The following is a 26,538-nucleotide window of genomic DNA, read 5'->3' as shown; positions in this document are numbered from 1 at the left end:
GAGGGAAACATGGGAGCTAGTGTGTGAGGCTGACACTGCTGTTAATCATGAGGTGATTGTGTATGACTTAAACGATCTAAACCATCTTGCCACTTACCTCTGTATTTTTCTGCTTTGTTTGCCAAGTGTGGAACTTCCTAGGTATTTTATACTGCTTTAAGATATGCTTCTTAGGAAATGACATCAGTATGAGCAAATGAAGATTCAAAGGTGTAAATATCTGTGATAACGCTTTTTTTTTTTTTTGTCAGAGATGCTTTTAGCGGCTGAACTAGTAGCCATAGTTAATCTTGTGGGTAGTATGTACTTCGGGATTTAAGCTTCAGTGGTAACTACCATCAGCTTGCTGTATTTTTGAAACCTCTTTCTGCCCCTGGTCAGTGATGTCAAAGTGGATAGGGTCTTCCCTAAGCCACATGACAAGTTACAAATCTGATAGGGGGTTTGCAAGGGACTTATCGATGTGTAACCTAGGCCTTTGAATTGCTACCTACTGTGCTTTTTTGCTTTGACTACCTCTGTTTATAATTAGCCATCTATACTGAACGATTAGGCACTGATATCACAAGGTATTTCTTCTTTCTTCCAGACTAATTCTCAAGGCGACTATGTCACATGCTTGCATGAATGCATGTTTGCACAGCATTTGTGATACTATTAAAAAAATCCCCCCACCAAACCATTTCTCCAAACAAAAATTCACTCATGCAAGTACTTGTAAAAAGGGAATGAAGATTGCCATTCATTCTATCGAAATATATTTGCAGTTCTTATTCTTTTGTTAACAGTCTATAACAAAATTATTAAAGACTGTTTCCAGCTTGTTAATCACAGTATAGCAAAATGGAGGCTTTAAAGGAATGATATGTACACATTTTTATGACATGCATCTAAGTGATGCTTTAAACAAGTAGTTGTTTATGGAAATATTTCCTCTATTTTGTAAATATGTTTAGTTTAAGTAATTGACATGGTGACTGTTTTTATTTTAGTCAGTTCTTTTTGAGTCAGGTTTTTTTCTACACAAAGCAGAAGATAGAAAAAGCATTTTATGTTTGAAAACATGCAAATGAAGTAACAAAGAAATGACAGGGGATTCATGGCTGAGTGGTAGCACCGGAGACTATACTTCACTCACTTTTTTGAAACATTGAATTTAATGAGGCAGTAATTTTAAATGCGTTCTTTTATCTTTCAATATTACTTTAAAGATATGCTCCTTTTGCTTTCCACAAAATACCATCATCTTCTAGTAAATATATTTTATAGAAATTTATAGAGCAGAGGCGTCCTTGTAGGCGGATATTTGCTGCCGCAAAAAAGCTCAGATATAATTTATGACAAAGGTAACAGTGGAAGTTATAAATAGGAGGAAAGAAGTGCGAAAGTGAATGAAAAAAACAGTACATGTTAGCACTGTGCAGCTTTGACCACAGCAAGGTGGTTTTGGTTGATATGTGTGTGTTTTTTAATAGATTAAAAGAAGACAAATCGACAAGCACCTGCCAGAAGGTCTAGTTTTTATCCATTGGCAGTGTACCCTACATAATGTGGCAGAACAGATATACAGGAGAGATCTGATGAAGAAAAAGATAATATTTCATAGGGATGGGTGTAAACCTTACTAGTTCTCTGATCCCTCTCTTCCAGCTAAAGGAGCCTGAGCAGGGTAATGTGGGTCCTGAATCCTACCACCAAGTGCAATTTATTCCACTGTTCTCTAATGACCCCTTGGACACAGGCTGTGTGAGGTCCGTAGGCATGGGGAATGTCTCTGGTGGAGAAGCTCAATATGGGGCTTCTGAAAGGATGAGTGCTGGGGCAGAGGAGTAGCTCTGTAGCAAATATTTGGGTGGCTTCTGATGTAGATTGAGGAAGCAGTGAATGAAGGAAGATCTGCGAAAGGAGTTGGCCACAGGATGGATGAGTTGTCCAGGCAGAGAGGGGTCACTGTTGATCCTCTTTCCTATGGGCACCTTGTCACTCTGCAAAAAAGCTCTAGGATGCTTGACAAAGACTCGGTCTCAAGTATCTTGATAACTCTGCAGTGTGAACCAAAGCAATGGATGATCAGGCAATTAGCTTCAAAGTGGACTGTTTACCCAAACTAAAATGCTAACATAGATGCACCCTGAGTGATCCCGTGAAGAGTCTGACCTGCTTTACAGAGGATTTTACATGCATACAGGGAAATGTGAAAGAAATTCCAAGGTGGTTTTTGATTAGATGAGTAGCTGGTTTTCAGTCTTTCAGAAGGCCGTGCTTCTCACTTAATCACAGCTTGATAATTTCATCAAGCAAATATTGCTGCTGGAGGAAACTGAACTATGATACTGTGATATTATTTAAGTGGTGTAAGATAGTCCTAGAACTTATGTACACTAGGCAGGAATATTAAGAGATGGTATTTAGAGTATGTAAAAGGACAAAATTACTCCCTTTCTGTCTCTTAAGATAGCAGGCATCTGAGACATTAATTATATCTGTACTCAACCAGCCAAATGTTAGTTCACTTACACTGCCGGCAAAAATCTTTAAATGTTAAAATCTGTTACTAAATCATTATGATGTGTTCGGCAGAGCAGATACAACTATGAAACACAATAGTGCAAAGGAAACAGTTCAAAATATAGTTACAAAATTGATCTTCCATGAATGGTACTTCATAGCAATGTCTTGTGACGTTTGGACCATGAAACAAAAATGAGCACTTGCATCCTGCAAAATGCCAGGCATTGTAATGCTGATGAAAGCATTTTATGGAATTGCTACATGGAGGTGGGTCCCTTGGGAGTGAACATCATGAGCCGTGCTGACACATGAAGGATACCAGCACATTAATGGCAAAGTATCAAACTAGTCAACTGGCATTTTACCCTTTGGTTATTTTCATGCTTATAATGGATTCCTAGAGAAATGTATTACCAAATATACAAAAACTGAATCACGAAAAATAAAACTTAGCTACAGATTACTTCTGTTAACACAAGCTTAATACTTGTATCTTGAAAAACTTATAACTGACTAGTTTTCCTAAAGTTTTTTAGAAGTTATCTGTTTCTTTCAGTTATATTTCTGCTTTGAATTATACTCCATTTTGTTTATATGTTTTTAACATGTAGTCTAACAAAGAGATCTTCAGTCTTATTCAGGCTTTTCAAATGCCCATTTTTTATCTAATATCACTTATCACTACATTAATGACACAACTTTCTATTTTGTCTGTTTAAATTAGAAATAATTAGCCTAGTGTTTATGATTCAAAATTTAATGCCAGTGTCTGTATTTGCTTTGTTTTAAAGTTTGCCTGGAATAAAAGATTTATTCTGGTTTTAGCCTAGTTACCTAAAGAAATGAAGTATATATGGTCTGCCTCTCTGTCTGTCATTCTTAATGACTTTTGAACCAGCTCATGAATTGGAATTCAGTTCAGCAGCCAGTCAGTTAGCTCCCTAACACCAGCAACATGTATTGTGTCTGGACAACAGATGGGATAAAAATGGGATATGGGAGAATTTGGGACGTTATTGTGAGGTGACATACAGCAGCATTCGAGGCATTGCCATATTGTTGTGCACAGAGCTGCAGGGATTACAGTACAGGGAAGGGAGGTAACCCCTGAAGAAAAAAAGGAGCAGGCAGAAGTGTTGAAATTTAGCTACAAGGTGCAAAGATATAGGAAAGCAGCCTGGAATAAACGTGTTGCTTGTAGAGCTACTTCTTTATCTATAAAGCTGGTCACCTGCATTCAAACACTGTTATCTGCAATGAGTGTCGTTTATACTCTTTAATACAGAGAATTTTTTGGCATCTTGCTCAGAAAACAGGTTGTCTCTTTTATGTAATCTCTGGTGGGTGGGCGCAGGGATCTCAGCTGCCTTTCCCAGTGCCTGCATTCGTCCCCCTTTACAGCGATTCTCTAATGAAAGACATCTGTTGTGCAATGCCCGTCATCTACACTTTGGTAAATGCACTTGAGAATATATTTTGGTGTTCAAAATTATTTGGTATCCTTTGGTTGTATCTTCATCTCATCTGTGTTTTGGGCTAACTCTCTAGATGTGTGGGCAGAATCAATACAAAACATTTCAAGGTCAGGTACCACACTGATTCTGTTAGGCATGTTATATCACTTACCTCATGCTCTTCATGATCTCAAAAGTTCCATTTTGCTTACTAAAAAAATACTGGCAGTACTATACACAATCAAGATGAGCCATTAGAAATATTACCCTTGTTGGCAGTTTTATTTGTGAAAAGAAAATCTGAAAAACTGTGTGCTGAGAGGAATAGTTTAATTTAGTTATTTATTAGTGGGTTAAACGACATAAGAGATGATGAGGCTGAAAGCTCTTAAGCAGTGCTTTCTACATTCAGAGTAGCTCACACGTGTTCACTATTTTTATAGATTCAACAAATGAGGCAGAATGGCTAAGTGACCTGCATACAGACAGCTGCAATAACAGTTCAGGGGCCTGGGCATCACTATTGAATTCACTGGGCTTTGCAAACCCAACGATAAAATTGCCCTTACACTTGCTCTCTTTCCCATCAAATAATGCTGCTTTTGGAATAAATCTGGAAAGTGATGAAAACCTGGCATGATTAAGGAGATATTCAGAACTCTGTAGTGTTTGTAAAATGCTTTTTTGATTTGCAAATTGTTCTCAGGATCACATTTGTGGAAGTGTATGGGTGGAAACCAAATGCATCTTTGACATTTCTCTTATGCATTGCTGTCAATCAAATGGCACATTAAATTATTTTCCTCCTTTTAAAGAAAACTGATTTAAATCACTATTTGAAGCTTTCTTGGGGAATCAAAAAAATGAAAAAATATTCAGAGGTCTATCTATGTTGAAAATAAATGCAATTCTGCTATTTCTATAATGAGTTTTTGTCTCTGATTAAAGTATTTTTGAAGCTCACCACTCTTTTTAAAGCAACAAAGGCATATGACTGCTTGTTTTCCTTCCAAAGGATTTCCTGCTGCAGATTTTCACTGTATTTCGGATACTAATACGACCAGAGATGTTTCCAAAAGACTGGACAGTGATGCGTTTGGTTGCAAACAAGTAAGGCATTTTTAATGTTAATAAAAAATATGGGTAGTATGCAATGATCATGGTGTAAACAAACAAAGTTATATGATGTATGTAATAAAAATTCAAAATATCTTTTATAATGCTGGCTGCAGTTTTTCATGTTTGAATTTAAGATTTAAAATCTCTGGACTTATTTTACACAATAAATTCATAATATAATCTGTACCTCTTTCTATTCTGAATTTCAGTAAGCACACATAACTGGAAACTCAGAAACACTTTTAGAGAGTGAAGATGCTAAGCATCAACAGCTTTGTTTTCCAAGTAGCAAATGACAAGTCTCAACAGAACTTCATTTCAAATCTGTTTGTTGAAATGCTGAATTGATAAAGATTTGTTTGCTCTCAAAAAGGAATTATCTGCTGTAATATCATTAATGATGTTTTTGCATGTTTGTTAATTCAGTGCTCATCAGAAAAATCACAAATTAAAACCGCAAATCAGGAAATGAGATACAGCATAGGCAATGGTAACGTAGGGCTCTAAGCATTGCCTAGTGATACTTTGAGATGTAACCTGCCTTTGAGCTATTCTTTCTTTGCTCAGGCCTTATTTGTAGAGAAACAGGTTCCCAGTGTTCCTGAGAAGTCATTAAAACAGGTCTGAAACTATTGAATTTTATTTCACCTATATCACCAGCTATCCTTTTTTGTAGGCTTAGCTTTAGATCAGATAAGCTAGCTGACCAGTCAACACAATTATACAAATGCAACTGTTGGCAGAGGAAGGGGGGCTGTGTTGGGCAGACCTAGGAATCCAGAATTTAGGATTGACTTAAATTTTCATGGTACATATTGCAGTGCCTGGTGGAAACAGGTTTTTAGTCGGCATTGTGCCTGCTGGCTCCAAGGAGAATTTAAATTCATGGTGCTGTATAGACTAGTAGTAACAATATTATTGTTACAATTAAATTTGGCAAACCTTGCGTTCATATATATATATTTGTTGTGTGTGTGTATGGATATGCAAGCGTCATAATATTTGTTCAAACTTTGTCATGACTTGAAAAAAAATAACATTTTTTGCTCATTTTTATTACCTTGCTTAGTGTTGCTGATCTTGCCAAGTTTTGAATTCCAGCAAAAAAAAAAATTAATAATCGAAGAATGGATATGATCATTTGTTTCTGTGTATGATATTACAGAAGATATGGCTGATACCAGCCTGCATCTGGTAATCACAATTAAGAAATAAATTGAGAAACACAGGAAAGAGGGGAAAAAACATAGGAACTTCTAGACTAAATATATGATCTAAGAAATTGTTATATATTCCAGAAACAGCTGGCCTGGCAGATGGCTTTGCAACAGCTGACATGTACAAAACTAAGATTTAGGAACGACCTTGGCACGTGTTTCTCAGGCTGGTGGTGTTCAGATATGCTAAAGATGATGATAATAAGTTCTGCATAAGGAATATTTACTTGCACCAGCATTTTACTTAGCATCACATATCTCCTTTTATTAATCCATGTCATGTTGTTTCTGACCATCTAGGAGGTGACTCTATGTCCAGTTCTGTCAAGCAAAGAAGATAGGCAGAAGTTGACAATAACTGCTGGTGGGAGTTGGCCATGCGAAGCCCATCAGATCGGGTAGCTGAACCCGATAACACACAATTGCATAAGCATTACTGCCAGCAAATGGGATGTAAACACATCTTTACCAATTCGGCATTCAGTAATTGCTTTGCTAGGCATTCGTTCCTTTGTGGAGGAAATGCTGGTTTGCTATGAAACAGGGGATTGGCCAGGTGTACTTAAAAACGTGTTGTGAACTGAAGACTCATCGTTCCGATGTTATATATCTATGGCTTAGTTTCTGTTCCTTTTTGAGGCAGCAGAAAGGAAAATCCACTTCTGTTCTCAACTGCAGAGCACTAGTTTTTCTGGAGCTGTTTCTGAACAGGAGGTCCTGCCTTTCACTTGTGTCCCCCACTGCCATTGCAATGGCTGCCTTCCTTCAGCTTCCCGGGGGTGTTCAAAAGCACAGAGCCACAGAATAATAGCACTGCTAGAATTGTCCCAGCCCAAAATCTTTCAGTGCAAAGGGAAGAGCCTAGAAGCAGAATGAGAAATTAGGGCACTGCCTGCACCACAGACAGAAGCGGCTGTGAGCCATTCTCCCTGAGCCTCACTCGATGAGTCAGAGCGCTTCAAATGATCTGAGACTCTTCAGAATTGAAGGCAAAACTTCTTGAACTCCTTGCTCCTCCATCCATGTCTAAAAGGAAAAACTAGAAGGTCTAGCCCATGTTTTTAAGAGCATAATCAAGTAATCCATTAACATTCTGCATCTTTTCTAACTCCTGCTTCCCAGGAATAAAATGACTGTCATGTTTCCTGTGTCAGATGGCTGCCTTCTCGGCTGTCTGGGCTTCAGCCTGAGAAACGGTAGCTAATCTGAAGGCAGTGAGTGTCTTGGGAGCTTCACCCATCACTGCAGTCACATCACCAGCAGCGTCTTTTCTCTCCCCTGTCCCTAGAGTGATATAAAAATTCAACCTGTCTGGTATTTACAGGAAGAGAGATTTAGCCTGTCTGAGCCTAGGGAAGAAATGAGTCCTAGCAAGGATATAATCAGGTAATAAGCTTTTCCTGAGGGGGAAAAAAATACTCATTTTTTCCTTTTATTTTTATATGCAGACCTTCAATTACCTGGAATATTTTTAGGTCTTAAAATGCCATAATGCTTTCAATATACTATATTTGTATATAAAAATATTTCCCCCCCAGCTTCTAGATTTTTTTTTTCTTTCTTGTTGCAGTGTTTTCAGTAATTATATAGCATCTGATACTTGGATGCTGTCTGGTATTAAAAAACAAACAAACAAACAAAAAAACTAAACCACCACACACAAAAAAACCCTGAAGATACTGTGAGCTCAAGAAGACAAATCTGTAACTATCCAGAAATTAAGATACTTTCTGATGATGCATGCATGATCTATAATTCTGAATGTGCGGATGCCCAACATGAAAAAGTATTAATGGCAAGCATTATAAAACTACCAAGTGACTTCCAAAATTTGAGAAATAAAGTGACATTTTAAAAGGCAGACTTAGCACTAAAGCAGAGAAATAGATCTTTTTTGAATTGTGTTCTGTGCTGGAAGGAGAAGAACATGCAAAAAAATCCTTAATGTTTATTAGCTTCTAGCAGTCAAGCAATGAGACAGAAATTAGCTCTGTTTAGAACTGCATAAGCATGTGATATCTGTAGGGAGCTAATCAGCATACATTCAGCAAAGCAAAATAATTACTTATGGTTATCCAATATTTCTAACATGGATATTACTACTGAGTGACAAAATATGGTTTTATATATACTATGGAGAATATAGTTTTAATTTCTTTCATTATAGGGATAGACTTACATTCTACATCAACTAAGTAGTAAGCTAGCTTACTGGCCTTCTAAGCAAAGCTTCTATTTGTAACTGCAAATAAACACCACATAATATAGGAAGATGTCTCAATCTGTTGCCTGGTGCCAGAGAGGAATCCAAAACCCTATAATAAAATATGCTAGACTAAAATTGAAACTTCTGGATATCTTCATAATGTCTCTCTCAACTGAAAATCGCTGTGTAATGGTCACTTGCTTACCTTACCCTAAAGTTAGGAAAAGGATCACTTATCTAATGCTTTAATTGACTGGCATCTTTTGAGAGCATTTAACAGACTCAGCTGAACTCCAGGTATGTCATGTTTCATTAACAATTGAGGAGGTTTTTGGAGAGCAAAGTGAGTTTCCATTACTTGCTGAGCTACGATTTGATATTTATAACATATTATGCATATGTATTACTGAACAATGAACTAATTTTTCACTGCTCTTGGTATGCAAGAAGCTTTAATCTTAAAGATCTCTGTATGGTTTACTACGTATATCCTTTCAGCATTTTGTTGAATGGTAGAGATGCTAGATCATCCAATTCTCAATTTGAATTTTATAAGCATACAAAATGGATGTGTGAATATTCTTATTTATAGTAAAATAATTGATCTGTAAAGTAAGATCTACTATAGTGTTGCTTATACTAAAATTCCAAGTGTATCTACTGATAGTTGGGCATAGGGACTTTAAACAGAGAATCCTTTTGGTTATCTAATTCAGTAATAACTGAAAGACATTATTATTATGTTTTAAAAAGTAACTCAAACGGAATACACAGTAAAGGAAGACATCAAATTAGCATTAGTTTCATCATTATGGCTGCTTTGAAGAATCCTGTTAGCTCCCATGGTGTGGGAGTCTGAGACTCCTACAATGAACAAAAATTCTTGCTTTTATGTAATACAGAGTGTTGCTAACAACGTTCTTGCTTTTATGTAATACAAAATGTTGCTAACAACTGAACCTGGCATTCAGTCTGTCACAAGCAGCATATATATACATAGGTATGCATGTATCAATAAGTTTATATACATAGGTATGCATGTATGAATAAGTTTATATACATATAACAATGGATATGTGACTCTAGGTTCATTTCATTTCATTTATTTATGAAATAGGAAAGAAACTTGCCCAAACACCTCTGTGCTTGGAAAGATTTCACTCTGAAATAGCAAGGGATGAAATGAGAAGCTGGTGTTATATATTTGTCCCATATCAGAATGGAAGAGAAAGCTTTCATTTTCTACCATTGGCTGCCCAGGCAAAAGCCAGGTTGCCAGAGTATGGTCCAGGCAGCAAGTGAGTAGTTGAACTTCTGGGGGCTACTTTGGAGTTTTCAAACAGCTTATTGCAGAGAAAACTTGATGGAAAAGCCACTCTGTCAAAAATGGCCTGACCGGACCTTGGGTTAGCATTCTGTATATGAGCCCAGAATAATTTATTAGCTAAAAGCAGAGGTTTTTCTCCTGTAAAACAGTCAGTTGCTGTGAACAAATTTGTGGCAGGTGGTAAAAGAAAGAAAAGCAAGTCTTGTCACAAACTCAATGTTTTCTAATTTGATATTCAAATGGATTTTAAATAAATGTTGTTGTTGTTTTGAAATCATTGGCTGGGAAGCAACTTGGAATGTGAGTATTGTATCAGATCAGGCAGCTGTCCATCTGTCCTCTGGCTGCCGTCTCTCTGCATTTTTGCTTTTTTTTTTTTATAGAACCTACATTATTGGTAGGAAAAGAGGAAAGAGAACACCCAACCTCAGCAATGTTTTCTGTCCTACCTGATTTTAGTTTGTTGTGGATTCAGAATAATAGATTGTGGGTCAAAAATGATGGCTTCATCTTTCTATGTTCAGTCTGATGTTTTGAGGTTTTTTTTATCTACAAACATATACACTCTCATTCTACAGACCCACATTTTATCAACCAATCCATATCATATCTTTGGCTTACCAAATAAATCTAATCTGAGCTATGTTGGCTATAGCAAGAAATACCTGCATTGCAGTTATTCTGTTATCTCAGGAAAATTCTGGAAAAAATAGTCTAAAAATTGCATTTAAGATTTCTACTCTAATCACCTTCTCATAAGAATTTAAGCAGATCTTTCTCTTCAGTTTCACCTGCCATGGAAGGAATGTGGCAAGAAAGGGATTGTCTCAGACATAAATAGAACTATGTAATGTAAGCTTGGCAATATGTTTGCACTTCTTGAGATCTTGTGGAATTTTCTCTTGCATACAGTTTTTCAGAGATTTATTTACTTTGGACTTAGGTTGAAATTTTACATAGCGATAGTTCTGATGAACTGACCTCTTCTATCAGAACATCTTCCTGAAATATGCAAACTATTTCCATTTTGTGAAACGTGCTGTAAATGAAATCATGCACAATAACAACGACAGGGCTCTTACCCATGCCTTGATTATTAGCTTTGCTTATCTTACAGTTTGTTAACGTTTCACTTTGTCTTCCATGCTGCAACAGGGAGTGCTGTACACACACTGTAATTCCCCATTAGTGAAAAAGTGGGGTAAACTGTACAGATGAGTGCTAAACATGGAACACTACTTTGCTAGAAAAACCACAGTGTAATTGTTGAGAAAATAATATGTATGACAATTATATTTGAGCAATGGAACTAGAACAAATGAAACTTGAGAATCGAGCAGTGTTCTAAAAACAATCTCAGTCTTGGCTGTTACAGGTGTTCAGACACATCAAACCAGAAGGTAAAGCTTGGCAGGGACAGGCATTTTAAAAGTAGAGAAATGGAAGCAAACACTTGAACTAGTAATAAGCTAAATGATACATAGCCATTTTGCATTTATAAAATTGAAATGTGAAAAAAATAATTTATCTCCTAGGTGGGTTTGTTAATGTGTAATTCTTCAGTGTTGTGAAGATGAAAAATTATACCCTTAAAATATGTATATTGCTGTTATTATATTTAATAAAACATATTTTGTCTTGAATGCATTGCAAAAATAGTAGAAAATGAAGTCCAACGCATGGAAAGGGAAACAAATTTTAGCATTGTAACAGCATACGGGTCAAGAACCATGTTCAAAGAAGTACTAGATATATTAACAGTAGGTAGATGGCAATTAAATGAAATGTGTAGATGTAACCTTTTCCTCTAAAGGTCTTTAAACAGTTGATTGTTGTAAAATACATCAGTGTAACAGTGAAAAGATCATTCTATGTTTATCTTTTTTCCTTCCCCATAAGCACCCACTACTGACTACTTTCAAAAAGAAGTTAATGGTTTTTATGGATTTTTGGCTTGACTAAATATGTTGATAGACACAAGTGCTGCAGAGGTTAGCTTAAGGGTTGAATCATTGAAATGAATTATTATTTAAATAATCTTTAAGGATGTTCTGTTTCGTGGATTACCAAACTTGGTTGCTACAATGCGCAAGGCTGTTATTGACCCCTGCTGACAACCACTGTGTAAGGATTTTGGTCATGTATATTTATCTAAGATAGGTTAATGTAATTCAGGCAGGGCAATGTATGACCGTTTGCAACATATGGAATAAGGATCTTTAGATGCAGATCTTTCTCGCAGAGGTCATGCAGTTTTGCTTTTATCTCTTGTCATTAAAAGACTCTTTGTCCATAGGGCTGTTATATTGTATATTGGTAATTACTAGGTATTTTATATTTATAATCTATACGCGCATATTTTCAGTACCAAGAAAGCTGAAAGCAAATTGCCCAACTGTAGATATTAGTGCTAGTAAGACAAAGTGTGTGTTAGATCTGGTATCGGCATTATTTGCGGAACAAAATTTATGGTTTGTCTTTTTGATCAATTATATTCTTCTATGCAGAACATCTGTTTTCAGCACATATTCTTACATCACACCTATTTTTATTATTTTTTTTCTTGATGTGCATATTTTCTGTCAATAGGTGCTGTTAGTAGTCAGATATTTGTATATGTTTAAAATGTAATATTGAATGCCACCATACATGCTACATCTATTTCTTCATTGGAAAATTGTCTGGCTCTGAGTATTAAATATGAATTACCACTTAATGAAAACTACTGTCTTTTTCATTCTTTTCTTCCCAGTGTGATCATTACTACAGTCTTGTACCTTTCGGATGCCCTTCGTAAAAACTTCTTAAATGAAAACTTTGATTACAAGGTAGAGTAAATGTGTCTAGCATAAGATAGATGCAATAGCTGCTACATCATCCTGTGGCTTGGTTGTTTGTTATTAAACTTAGCTTCAGCATCTAAACAGCTAAAACATATACTAAATCAGCAATTTCAAGTGCTCAGAGATTAAGTTTTTTCTTAAATAGAGGACTCTCTTAAAAATCAGGAGTGCTGTGGGTATTTTAATTTCTTCTTATTTTTCATTTTGTTATTTCATCATCTATGTTAGACTATTCAGGATTTTTGCATAGCAATTTTTTTGATTATACAAACTAATTTTATCATTTGTTTGTCATTTTGGAGTTATTGCAGAAAGGAAAATTATTCCATTTTTGAATTGATGCAAATTTATCAAAAATGGGTTTGCATTTCTGTAATTTCTCTCAAGACCAATTAACATGCTGCATAATTAAAATTAGAAAATTATGACACTGCATGGTGAATGTAGTTAAAGATGTTAATGAATACCTCATACAGTGAGATATGGCACCTATGATAAACTGTGAATTACAAAATGATGCTTTCAGAATTCACATGAGAAGACCTAGGAATGCATCTGAAAAGGCCCATTCCCATGGAAACCTGAACGAATATTCTGCCCAACCCAGAGACATTAGTCTAATTGCTTCATCATAAAAAGTGCAGGATTTCCTTTCTAGAGAAGACAGCGAGCTCCTGTTGACTTCCAGCAGAGTTGTGGGTGCTTCTCTGAAAATCCAGGCTCCTGTTGGAGAGATTGGTGGGAATGCAGATTTATCTACTTGACATAACTGGACATGAGGAAGCCTGTCCTTAATGAAGTTCCACAATTTCAGAGGCTAAAGCTGATAAAAGAATTGCCTGTGGACAAGGCATCTATATTCCTTAAACTTGCTTAGCAATGTTATTACTCTTCTGCAGAACTGCAGTGTCTGGAGTAGGGCTCCCCCTACACTTCTGTCTTCTTCCTGCCATGGAACATCAATAATTGGGTTATAATAATTAATATTTTAATGTATTTTAGATTTATCTTTAAATTTATCTTTACATCTTCTAAGTAGAAGATTCAACATCTGATTCATAAAGCATGTGCACAAAACATCTGTATATTTGCAATATGTTAACAAAACCTGGCTTCGGTTTTGTCCAGTGAAGCCTGCAGCAAGTGAGACTTGCAAATAATATTATAAAGTAGGATGGGCCAGAGAATGACAATTCTGTTATGTGATAGCTTTTGAGATGTCAGAATTTTTTGGTTTTTGGACTTAAAGGCATAACTTTTTCTAGTCTTTTATTTAAATATACCAAAAAATGTTTCCAAATTTAGAAGGTAAGGTTTTCTGGTTTGGAGGGATAAAAAAAAAAAATTATCTGCAACTCTGAAACCTTTACATTTAAGAGATGTAGAATATGTAAAACAGATGTATTTCTGCTGAACGTTTTGAGGTTGGTGAAACGTATACTTGGATGCAAAGAAATTTAGTCAAAAACAGTTTGAGTAATTTATTAGTTGAGACTGAAACAACTGACGTGATTTGAAAATTTGCATCTTGAGTGGTCATAAAGTGGTGGTACTGAGAAAATGAAATAACCAAATGCCATATGCTTATTGTAGATATGGGATTCCTACTTTTTTCTTGCTGTCATTTTTATAAACCAGTTATGTCTGCAACTGGAGATGTTCACACCTTCCAAGAAGAAAAAGGTTTTAGAAAAGTAAGTACTGCTGTCAGCTTCTAGAAAACTGTAATAGATCAAACGCTTCTTAAAATGCGAGGCAAGGGAGGTTGCAAAAAGGCCTACCAAAAAAGTAACTGTAACAGTATTTCCACTGACTAGAATGAGAGCTGGCTCTGGCCCTTTGTATAGGTCTTCAGAGCTGATAGCAGCCTTCATAGAAGTGCCCAAATTGGTTCAGATATTGGGAGCAAAATAGCCATGTTGTAGCAGTGCCAACACTAACTTCTAGTTCATGCATAAGTTGATTCACACTGGTTCAGGTGTTCCTGCCAGGCACTGCACTGTTGTCTGTATGAATTAATTGTATTTCTTTAAGCTAGAGCAAAACTATTTGTTTTCAGAGAGAACTACAACATATTACTGCAAAAAAATAGCTTTTGCTTCACAGCTGTGTTACTGAGGTATAGCATTTGTAAAGAATCAGTATCAGTATACTTCTGACAATATTGCAAATAAACCTGAGTTTAGGAATCTACTTTTAGCTGGGTACAATGAAAAGAGAAAAAACTTGGAAGAAATCATCACTTTTAAAGTAGTTTTTTATGGACTACAGATGAGACATTTCATTTAACTATGTCACAAAATGGCATATGAACTTGATTTTCTTAAATGATCTGTCACTGTTTTGCTTTATATTTTAATACATTGCAGATATGGTGACATGCGGGTAACAATGGGATGTGAAATCTTCAGCATGTGGCAAAATTTAGGTAGGTAATTAAACACATCATCACTAGCTCATAAAATGAAAAACAATTATTATTTCTTCACCTATTAAATACACTGGCGAGTGATAGAGGAGTTGTTGATAATTAAGTTCACGTGAAGTCTTGATTCAAGTTTAGGAAAACCCTAGTCATACGTAGTTCCCTTCTTAATAGCTAAATTCAGCTTTCTAAGCCTTGATACTGTATCTGACCTATCCCTATTCCTTCAAAGAGAACTGAACGAATACCATCAGAGAAAATTAGAAAAGAAAGTACTGCTCTTTTTGGGCAGAATTATTATGCCTGGAAATATACTTATGTTCACAATTTTAGTTCTGTTGCCAAACAGTTTAAGGAACAGACATACATCTTAATTCTGAAGCTCTCTTGAGATGCTGGATTTGCATCAAATCTTCCCCTAAATCCTAGTTGCACTAAAATATAAAGGCATAAACAAATCAGTGACTGGTGTATAAATGACACATTGGACAACACAAGAAGAATATATGCGTGGATATAAACTTAGGAGCATTCTGATATTTATAAGCAATAACTGTGCAAACTGTTTGAAAGTATGAGCCTCAGAGAAATGCAATTAACTGATGCTTGGGAAAAAAAATCAAAACTGACTAGAAGATTTGGACACTACATTTGTCATCTTAATATTTCAATTATTCAATAGTTCACTTCATTAAAGGGCTCATTAAAGATATGAAGACCATCGGTGGTTACTGAGATACTGTCATCTCAATTCTATACATCTTTTTCCCAGCCAGATATGTAGTTGCAAAAAACTGGTCTTTCTGATCAGCCTGTACTAGAAAGAGACATGTTAAAAATAAGAAATATTTGCTTATTAATATCTTGTTAACATTTGTTGTGTAGCATATTTTACTTATTTACAGTATTTATTATTGCTTACTCCCTCTAAGGCATTCCTCTAAATTATTTGGATTCATGATGGGTATTTTAAACTGGTATATCAAGGATCCACTCCTGGGTCCCATCTCCTTCCTGCATGCTAGGATAAGAGCTTAGTGTGTATCATCTCCCCTGTCGCATTGTTTTCTGCTGAATGGAAACCCAGTATGCAGGCAAGGAGAGAATCACGATGCCTTTCAATAGGGGCAAGTTCTGTCGGGTACAATATGGAGTTCATCTGGTCATGTGTCCAATTAAATACTGTAGTCAGGATATTTCATATACTTGGTGTTATGCTAGTCAGCATTTTACAGTTCTCTTGGCAGTAAGAGTCATCATAAGCCTCCATCCTTGTACAGTCACCTTGCTTTCATATGGATATGCATCCTAGGATGTTTCCAGCAGAGGGAATTCTGGATTTCCTAAACACAAACACCAAACAGAGCAGCAGGCAGGGGTTACTGTCCACTGGAATACCCAGAGGTGGGCTGGGATGGAAATGAATTCCCAGCTGGAAAGTCGGTGCATCGTGATTCATAATCCTCCTATTCTGAAAATATCAGAAGTCTTACGCCTGGAGAACTGGAACTAAATGGTCAATCTTTACTGTATGCCATTTATAGCTTTCCTGACAAGAACTTAGTTTTGTAGTTTCTGCTAAGTAGAATATGGAGAGTTAATGGAAATTGTTTTAGCACTGATTTTAAAGCGAGTTGTTTTGAGAACAGCTGAGTCACATCTTCCCGTTCCTGCAGTCAAAACATGTACTTCCATTTCTGTACTCACAAAACTAAAGATAGGTGAAAATCAAAGTACTTACCTCTTTTTGATGAGTTTGTAATATCAGACTGTTAACCATTTTGTAAACGCAAGAATGTAGAGCTTGGAAACCAAACCATTCCTGTGAAAAATAAATGAAATGCTCAGAGAGGGCTTTGTCTCTCTTTGTTCTCCATCTGGAAGACTAACTTGGGATAGAGATTGCCCACTGTCACTTCTGAACTCAGTATTGCATAATAAAATCTGATAAACTATGTTGGCCTTATATTCTTCTATTGTCTACAGCTTTACTCTGTACTTTTTGGGCTTAAGAAACAGCCCCTGCTGTGATGGACATGAGATAAAAAAACTGTAGACATTTAGAGTGCTATTTATTAATTTTTCAGATAATATTTGGATTGCTTGACAGCTCACAGGACACCCAATTCACATTCAAGTTCATGTTCATCTTCATTTTAGGGGAACACAAGCTTCACTTCATTCCAGCATTGATTGGCCCCTTCCTGGAAGTGACCTTGATCCCTCAGCCAGACCTGAGGAATGTCATGATTCCCATTTTCCATGACATGATGGACTGGGAGCAAAGGCGAAGTGGCAACTTTAAACAGGTACTGTATGTGAAGCTGTTTATAAAACAGGACTGACATTCAAGCACTTCAGAGAGTGCTGGTCCCAACTATTAGTGGTTCAGGGTGGAGAAGGTAGCCACAGCATTATACCTGTTGGAGATGGATTACCAGGGTTTTCCCTTTTTACTCTCTGCAGGGGTAGTAAGATTCTGCAATTAATGCTATCATGTTAGTAACGTAAGATGAGGGATAAAATCTATGGCCTGCTGAAGTGAAGAACAAAACTTGAGTTGTCTTCAACAAGGCGGATTTTGTTGTGGTGATTTTTCATCTCTGCTTTACAGCAGTACAAACTACTGGTTAGATAGGATTCAACTAGTTTCCTTCCCAGTTAGTAAGAAAAAAGATCAGATGGTCCTTCTGAGGAATGTTCTTCTGTAAGGATCCAAGTATTCTTGCTGCTCAAACACCACCTTAACAGTCTAGGAAGGAACGACCAAGTGTGCCATCTGCTCCCGCAGCTCCCACTCAGTTCTTTCAGACTGCCTCAAACCATTTCTTAGTGCCCTCCTTCCTGCTGCTTCAAATGAAGGAAAGCAGAAGTATTTGAATTACTCCCAGGCAATCATAATGCTTAGGGTGGGAGCTGTATCTGAAACACAAAACAAACTATTAAGAACGGAGGAGTGCATGTGGTGTAAGTAGGTAGCTTTTCACTATCAATATATAAGCTTATTGTTAAAAATCACCATAGAAATGTTAATGAGGAGTGAGAAGGAAAAAATCCGCTTGTTCTGCTTCTCTCTGTTGTCAGCTTGGGTTTAAATGTAAATTGTAATAGATTTATTCTCTAATAAAATATCGTGACAACAGCTTGGTCTCTCCCCCAGACTTGTGGTTGCTAATATATTACTGCTAAAAAGGATATCTGAAATATTAACACATAGTGTAGCCTCACCTCTATATTTTTTATAATCAATACACTTAAAAATATGCATTAAGTTTCTTTGATAGCTAATATGTAAATCCAACAAATTGGATTTCTAACCAAGTACACTGACAGGTAACGAAGGTTGGGAAAGTAAGTCCGAGTGCCCAAGTGTTCTGAACTATACAGATATTTATGAAAATTAATTTATAAAGAGTGGGGTGCAGGTCAGAAAAGATGATATTTTTATTGATGTCTAAGAAAATGGCTTGTGATTACAGCCCTGCAGTGAGAATTCAGGCAATTTATTTGGGCTGTGTGCTTTTTGTCTGACTCCATAAATAGATAGCTGCCTTAGCAGCAGCAAATGCTACTCAGCCTGTAGTTTTAAAGTCACGTTGCTCAATTTAAATTAGCTCCCTCCCTCAAAAAAAAAAAAAAAAAAAAAAACACCACCAAAAAAAAAGAAAACCCCACAAACCTTGGGAATGATAACAGCTTCAAAGAGATGAAGTGACTTATCAGATTTACATGATTGACCAGTAATTCTAAGATATGCATTTAGCAAAGTCCCTTACATAAAAACAAATCTTCCATCAATTTTCTCTAATCTCACTAAAGGAAAAAGAAGCTGTTTACACCACACTTATATGTTGCAGGTGGAAGCAAAACTGATTGACAAACTGGACAGCCTAATGTCGGAAGGTAAAGGTGACGAAACATACCGAGAGCTCTTCAACAGTATGTGAGTAATATGTTTATCTTACACTAATTCCTTGAGTTCAGTTGGTTGTATCAGATGCTAATGTCATTGTAGAGAAGTAACGCTTAAAACAGTTGGGAATTTCTCCCCCCCCCCCCCCCCCCCCCCCGAAAATCTGAGGAATAAAACATTTTATGGTGTTGTATGGCATCTGTAAAGTCTGGCTGTACTCCTTGCATACAGCTATAATTGGGAAAGGCTAAATCTGTTATATGACAGAACATTCTTTTTCTCTACCTGCTAGTTTTAAAATCAGAAAAGCAAGAAATGCTTTATAATTGCATAGGGTGCAGGTAGAGCTCAAATGGAGCATTTTGAAAACAAGGCATGAGAATTCAACAAAAAGCTGTTTAACAAGTGATTTTCTGTTGCCAGAAACTTGTACTCATCTGTCTAATGTCACTTGTTGATTTCTTGATTGATGTATACGATTTTATTTATTCTGCTAATCTTATTTCTTATTATTTTCTTTTATAAATTACTTGTTAAGCTTTTAGTATATTTTAATAAATGACATATCACTGAAATCTAATAGGAAAAGCTAATAATAATGCTGAAGTCCCTAAGGTTGCCCATAAGTTTTCCCATTGACTGAAATAAATGATTGTCACAGAGTACAGGTACAAAATAACTAACTGAACTCTGTCTCTGTTGTTCCTCAGAACTCAATTCCACCTAAGTGGAAGATTTCACTTATTTCTGGTGTGTTTAGTAGATGTATTGTTCCTCCTCAGGATTCCAAGCTGTGTATTCTTCAGTACTATTAAACACATGATCTTTGTCTGTTTATATGGCTTCTTAACCATTTCTTCTTCTTTAAGTATTAGTTTTAGCTCTGTTGTCTTTGCTTAAATAACAACATTCAGATCTTGGTGTCTGTGAATAGCAAACATATAATAATCTGTAATTGTACTGAGTTGAAAAAAATGAGAGTTCCTAAATATATATGATTCTATGATTTACAGAAGCAAAAGTGGGTAGAGAGATTAGGCAGAATATTATGGAAATGGATGAATAATGGTAAACAACAGTACAGCATGCTAAAGCAGAACTTTCTTGTAATTAGTCATGAAATTTTTCATAATCTGAGTAAAGATAATAAAAGGTAAGATGGTTTCAATATTTTAGTAACACAGTATTCTAATTTCAAAATGAAGTCATTAAGGGAAAAGCTCTAATAAAATGAAGCCTAAATGCATTCTCATGTGCAAAATACATCAGGATGTCTGTCACTGAAATAACTTCAAGTTCTATAAGAAAGCATATTGGTATGAAATGCAGTTCTTAATTTTTTTTTTACTGTTTTGAGTTAGATTTAAACTGGGGGATGTTAAGATACAGTGAAAAATGGTGAGAGCCTTTTATAAATCTAAATGCTGAAGACATAGTCATAGTAATTTAAATTGCAAAATGTCTCACAGCATCAGTGTACTTGTTGTTTCTGTTCTGGTATAACAGAAGTTAAAACTAAACTCTTTGGGAAATTTCAGAGTAACTGTTCAAGTTCACTTCCAGCTTAAGAAAAAATAGTATTTATCATTAGTTTTTTATCTGAGTTTAATTTGACTCATAAATTAACACCTCTCAAGAGGAGAGCTTGCAGAAGATACTAATCTAAAATGGAGGATGACATAGTGTTCTAGGGTATGTGAAGGAATATGATTAAAATCAGATGGACAGTTTAGGGAGCTGAATGCAAGGGACAGGGCCAGTTAGCCTGAGTGTTTTTTCTATTTCTTCCATGGGTAATTTAAACTAAGCAATATTAGAGTGTCTTTAGACAGTGCAAGAAAGCAGACTTGTTTAGGCTGAAGTGACAGATGTGTTATGTACCCAAGGACTGTGAAACAGTAACATAGTTTTGCAGCAAGCACTAGTTTTGTAGTCTTTAATGAAAGCAAATGCTGCAATATACCTGATCTTTTTGAAGGTTTGGCATGGTTGGTTTTGATAGGTATAGTTGGGAGCCAAGGGGATGCACACACCTACTTTGGATACAGTGTAGTAACTGCAGTGGGTGTGACATGTTCAGGTTTTGTCATGCTTTTTGTTTATTTTGTCTGAATTGGAAAACGAATTTCAACCTCTCAACTTCCATGTTAACTGTTCTTTTTCCAAAGACAAGCACTGCATCTTTCTTGAATGTCTTCTGTTTTCAAGGACAAATTATAAGCCTCTCTGGACATATCTAAAATCTTACGTGCTTAGAATTCACTGCTTATAATGGCATTAGCTTTATCAAATGAAAAGACATAGTGAAAGTAGGGGGAAGATGACTGCTGTTTGTTTTGAACCAATGTCTTTCTAGAGATTTGAATGTGACCACTCAGCGATTAGCTCCTGATGTCATGTGAAGAGCTGCAAAGCATGGAATAGTGAACATTTTGCTATCATGAGAAACTAGATATTGTAATTGCTACCCAGTGTAATTGTGGTATGAAAGGTGTCCTGATCTACATTTATACTGTAACACTGCAATTGAATTCCTGAGTTAATTAGCACAGAGAGAAGAATGATTTCACCTGATTAAACAGTTGTTGGTTAGAACAAAATCCTTGGAAGCCAAGGGATATACTCAAGTAGCTCTTTTGTTCTGAATCCAATGGATGCTGCCAGTTTATTACTTCTGTAGCTGTATTCCAGTTTGGCCTAACACAAGCCATTTCAGGTTTGGAGGTTAGGTGGCCACATTATCGAAGCACAAAACCTGGGCTAGTGAGCTCCATTGGGGGCCTGACGACAGGGCTTCTCTTTGAAGAAATTGGAGCTGACATTCAAGCTGAGCAGGCATTTAATACCAAGCTCTGCCAGTTTGTGGGTGATTTCTCTAGCCGTGAAGCTATTGTATAAGAAGTGATAACTGCTACCTCTCCCATGCTGTCTTCAGTTTTAATTTCTTCTGCCAATTGCACGACTGAATTCAGCACTGCTCGGTCCATTAGACTCTGTCTGGACTGAGTCTTTCAGAGCTCTTCTGAATATTTTTGTGGGGTTTGGGTAGCTCCTCAGTGGTCTCTGAACTTTTGCAGAAAAGTTTGACTTTGACCCATCTGACTAGATGAGGGAACCTCTGGCTATATAGGAAGGTACCTGGAGGACTTTGTACTCCAAAAGAGACATCCAGATGTTTTAAGGCACCTTTAGGATTAGATGCCTGTGAGTTTGTGGTCTGAGTAACTCTGTGGCTTAGGCATATAAAGTCCACTTACTACATGACTGAGCTAGCCTGAACATTGTTCTAAGCCGGGTGTTCATCCCTGGAGAGCTCTGATCCTCTGGGTCCCCACTCCACTCTCTTATTCTTGGGAACAAACAAACAAACAAAAAAACCCAAACCAAACCAAAAAAAAGGAAAAAGCACCAAAACCCACAATTGTTCAGGTGAGCCCAGATGTTAGGTTATAGTAGCATGGATAAGGCAGAAGTGTGTGCATTTTCTGGGTTGTTTATCCCCATTAGTGCTTTATAGAACATAGCACCTTGGCTATGCTTCGGGACCTGTAAGTACCAGGAATTTAATTCTATCTAGATACAGCCATGAGGAAGCCAAGGGATATGTTTGAGTAGCTCTTTCGTTCTGGGTGTTTCTTCTGTGCATTGTGGTAAAAGATGTATGATGGAGAGGAGGAGGCCTGCATCAGAAGGCAAGTCATAAAACTGTTCAACTGACGACATTGATGTCAGTTTGAATAAGTACTTTGAATGTATCTACACAACCCATTCGTAGAAATAGTGTATTTATAATGAATATGCCAATACATTTATAAAGAACATGCATAAGTCAAATACAGATGAAAACCATCTGTTTTAAAAGAGAAGTCAGACTTCTGCTGGTTTTTCTACAGGAACTGTAGGTAATTATTTTGATGAATTTAGGTTGAAATGTTCCTGTTTAACACAGAGTTGAAAGGCAATAGAAAGGAAAAATCAGTGCAGTAATCAGTGCGTCATAATGTAACAGGCTCTACTCTCATTTCTTGTTAGGCAGAAAAACTTTTATTGAAAGGAACATAAGGAGTTTAAAAGTGAATTAAGTTAGCCTGTGTATTCTGCGTGGAAAGCAGAGATGCCAGATTAGTGCTTCAGCATCTTCTGGTTAAGGATGGCCTTGTCATCTGTCTCTGCTAGCAATGACAGGTAGCCAGTCTCTGAATGTGAGGGGAAGACATCTGATTGCCTCCTAACGAGAAGGAGTCTAAGATCGATATAAGAGTGCTGAATGAAGATCAATGTTTCCTCCTTGCTTCCAGCAGAGCACAGCTTCATTTAGGCCAAATTAGTTTGGAGAATTGCATCTGTGACATCCCCCTCTATGTAAGGAGCTGAACAGAGCTGGAGCGTATAGCTTATGCAGTTGGCATGTAGGAGTTATTGGGCGCTGTTATATTTTTGGTGAAATTTGGACGTAGGAGTTTTATGGGACTGAACATGCTCAGTATAGATGAAGGTCAGTGGAGCTGACAGCTTGCCCACTGCAGACAGAAGGTTCGGAGATGCTATTAACAACTCTGTAAAAAGCTCTCAGTATATGGATGTGGTGATTTTCAGAGACTTCTAAGGAAACCATACCTGAGTGCATTTTCAGGGAGACTGCTAAAATATCTCCATGGACATGGTATCCATTTGAGGTCCTGCACCAAAGCATAAAAGTAACACAGCCCTGTAGGTAAATGTTTCCTTGTTCATTCTCAGAGAGGAAATGTTGGAAATTCATGCCCAAATGATTAATATTTGATAAACATAAGCAGTGAAAATCAGAGGCCTGTAACAGAAAGAAATATTAAGTATAATTTTACTGACAGCTCCACTTACAACACCATTTTGAAATCTTTTCACTTCAATGTGCAATCTGCATTTACATTAGTGTAAGAACTCAACACAACAGTTTTTAATAAAGAATCTTATGACAATTTAAGCTAATGGAATTTTACATGTGTATGATAGTATGTTGTCAGAAGGAAATATTAAGTGAAGAGGGAGAATCATCTTATTAAAATCCCTTACCCATTCTTAAATTTCATGTGTACTGAAATACTAGAGAGGAGAGGAGGAAAAATCTTTGTTAAAAAAGTTGAGGCCCAATTGAGAACGTATATTGTGTTGATAAATATTCTTTCCTAGGTACATCTTTAGACTCCCCATTTTCTGATGTATCAGCATGAAATGAACATATGAATTTTATGTAAGAGTTCTGTTAAATCTTTGAGATATTAATATATTCTGAAAATTAGGTATTTGATATATTTTAACCTGATGCAGCTAATATAAAAATCATTTGTTTTGTCAATGCTTCCTGGACTAGAATTCCACTTTTTGGTCCTTATCCTAGGTAAGACATTGTTTGCAAATTGTGCTTCTTGGGAGGGTGTTTGTAACAGAAAACCTAACTATCAAAGATGTTGCTAAGGTATTAAGGTACTGGTAAAAGCAGAGTGGTTGTCATAGTGACAGTTAAAAATAAACGGTGAAATTGTTCTGGCTTTTTTTTTTTTTCAGTCTACTGAAGAAAATTGAGCGGGAAACATGGAGGGAAAGTGGCGTTTCGCTAATCGCCACTGTGACTCGCCTCATGGAGAGGTTACTGGACTACAGGTGAGTGATTATCACAATTTATAAGTAGGGTTGCCATCTTCAACATATTAGGAGGCAAACATGGTGATCTTGTGCAAATGGCAACTGCACATGGACACATCAACTGTCCGTGCTCAGGACCTCTGACAGCAGCTGCTTAGTCAACAGGAAAACAAGACAAGCTGGCTGAAAACCAACCAAGTAGCCTCCCCATGGTATGAAGATTCAGTGGCTTGCATGAGTTTCCTACCAAGCAATATAGGAACTTTTGGTAGTAGGTTAGTGACTCAAGTCTGTCTGAAGACACAGAGCTCAATACTAATCACCTGACAGTTGTTTTACAGAATATGTAAAATTCTTATCACTATGTCAATCATGCTTAGTTGTAGTGTCAGCCAGCACAGTAAGTATGTATACAAAGGTATGATCTCTGGGTGAGAAGCTCGCATCTGAGTGTACCACATGAACAAAGGAGAGGGAAATAAGAGATATACATTCCCTTTCAGGAGTGGGAGACTAAGAGGGATTTTCTCATCACTTGTGAAGTCTGTGTAGAAACTTCAGATTTCAGCTTAGTCCTCCTTATTGCCATCAGTTATAGCACTTTGTAGAGCTTAAGTGTTAGTTTTTTCCCTCGATTTCATGAGGGACACATGGTAAGACTTGCTACTCCACTTGCTATCCCCAGTGATAGTTTGAAAGTAAAGCTATTTTGTCAACAAAGAGACTGAACCCTTAATTTCTAGAAGCCTGGCAGTGCTATTCTTCAGGGATTGGTTGGTTTACAACCTCCAGGGGTCTCAATCCAACATCTTTCAAAACAGTTGTGCATACTGGTGGTTATGAGAGTATTTGGGACGATTGTTTAGCCATGTATGCAAGAATGTTTTAAAATTACATTGAATTTCTTTTAGTGACTGCATGGTGATCTCTGCCTGTTTTTTGGTTTTGTTGTTTGTTTGTTTGTTTTTTGTTTTGTTTTGTTTTTACTCCAGTATGGTTATGCTGACACTATTTTTCCCTTTGTGATAATCAAACTCTCTGTGGTTCCATTTTAACTTTTGACTTGGGGGGTCAGATCTGTTGCCTCCTCAAACAATAAATGATACTAATTATAAAGTGGTACTGAGGAAAATCTGGTGGATCTTAGAGCATTTTGCAGAGGAGGTCAGTGTCATTCTGCTTTTTCACAGAGAAGGAACTAATGCTGTAATTCCACGACCAATTTAGATGTACGCTGTCTCTGAAGAAAGCAGACTCATCCCTGCTCATTCCCTCGTTCACATCACCCTCTTCCTTGTGCCAACACAAGCGTGTTTACTGCACTTTGGTGATCTGACTGATGTGGGCTAAAACTAACCCAGCAAAAGGTGCTGCCTAACCTGTATCCCTTCCTGAGGTTTGTGCAGGCAGCAGTGCAGGACTGGGAATGAGTGCCTGAGAGCAGGAGAAGAGTGGGACTGCCTCTTCTGGCAGCCATGCTAGCTTCTGCTGGCATGATTTGAGTACAAGGTATGAAGAAACCAAATGATCTCCAGCAGTCACCTAGCAAATCAATGACAGAGCCAGAAAAAAACACGGACTTTCTTGACAATTGAGGTATTCCATGTCCTAGAAAAGGAGGCATGAAATCCCTTACACGAAATCCCTTACACGAAATCCCTTACACGAAATCCCTTTGGGTCAGCTGTTCACCCAAATGCCTTTGGGTTGCATCATTTCAGTCAGCTTGCCAAGCCAAATATGTCTGTTTTCTGAGGTTTGCTTCACTGTAAGAGGATAAATGTCATTCCTTTTGACTTTCATTACTTTCTGTTTTAGGGACTGCATGAAAATGGGAGAAGTGGATGGTAAAAAGATTGGCTGCACTGTTAGCCTTTTGGTTTGTATATTTTTTCTTTCCC

The 26,538-nt window shown here is 36.8% G+C and overlaps 1 protein-coding gene across 2 annotated transcripts in view; it reads left to right on the top strand.

Moving 5' to 3' along the window:
- DOCK4 (dedicator of cytokinesis 4) overlaps nt 1–26,538 on the top strand; it is a 249,613-nt gene that overhangs the window by 187,373 nt on the left and 35,702 nt on the right. Inside the window, exons 27-35 of one of the 2 annotated variants that reach the window (XM_082311115.1) lie at nt 4,981–5,075; nt 12,587–12,662; nt 14,271–14,371; nt 15,047–15,105; nt 17,263–17,411; nt 18,960–19,045; nt 24,366–24,392; nt 24,560–24,655; nt 26,456–26,516. In XM_082311115.1, coding sequence (XP_082167241.1) covers nt 4,981–5,075; nt 12,587–12,662; nt 14,271–14,371; nt 15,047–15,105; nt 17,263–17,411; nt 18,960–19,045; nt 24,366–24,392; nt 24,560–24,655; nt 26,456–26,516 — 750 coding nt within the window. The remainder of the gene's footprint in view (nt 1–4,980; nt 5,076–12,586; nt 12,663–14,270; nt 14,372–15,046; nt 15,106–17,262; nt 17,412–18,959; nt 19,046–24,365; nt 24,393–24,559; nt 24,656–26,455; nt 26,517–26,538) is intronic. The other variant, XM_082311114.1, reaches the window with a different exon arrangement.

Source organism: Platalea leucorodia, assembly GCF_965183815.1.
Source record: "Platalea leucorodia genome assembly, chromosome: 4".
NCBI classification, from domain to species: Eukaryota; Metazoa; Chordata; class Aves; order Pelecaniformes; family Threskiornithidae; genus Platalea; species Platalea leucorodia.
Note: the sequence above shows the minus strand (reverse complement) of the source record. Positions and strands in the feature narration are given on the sequence as shown.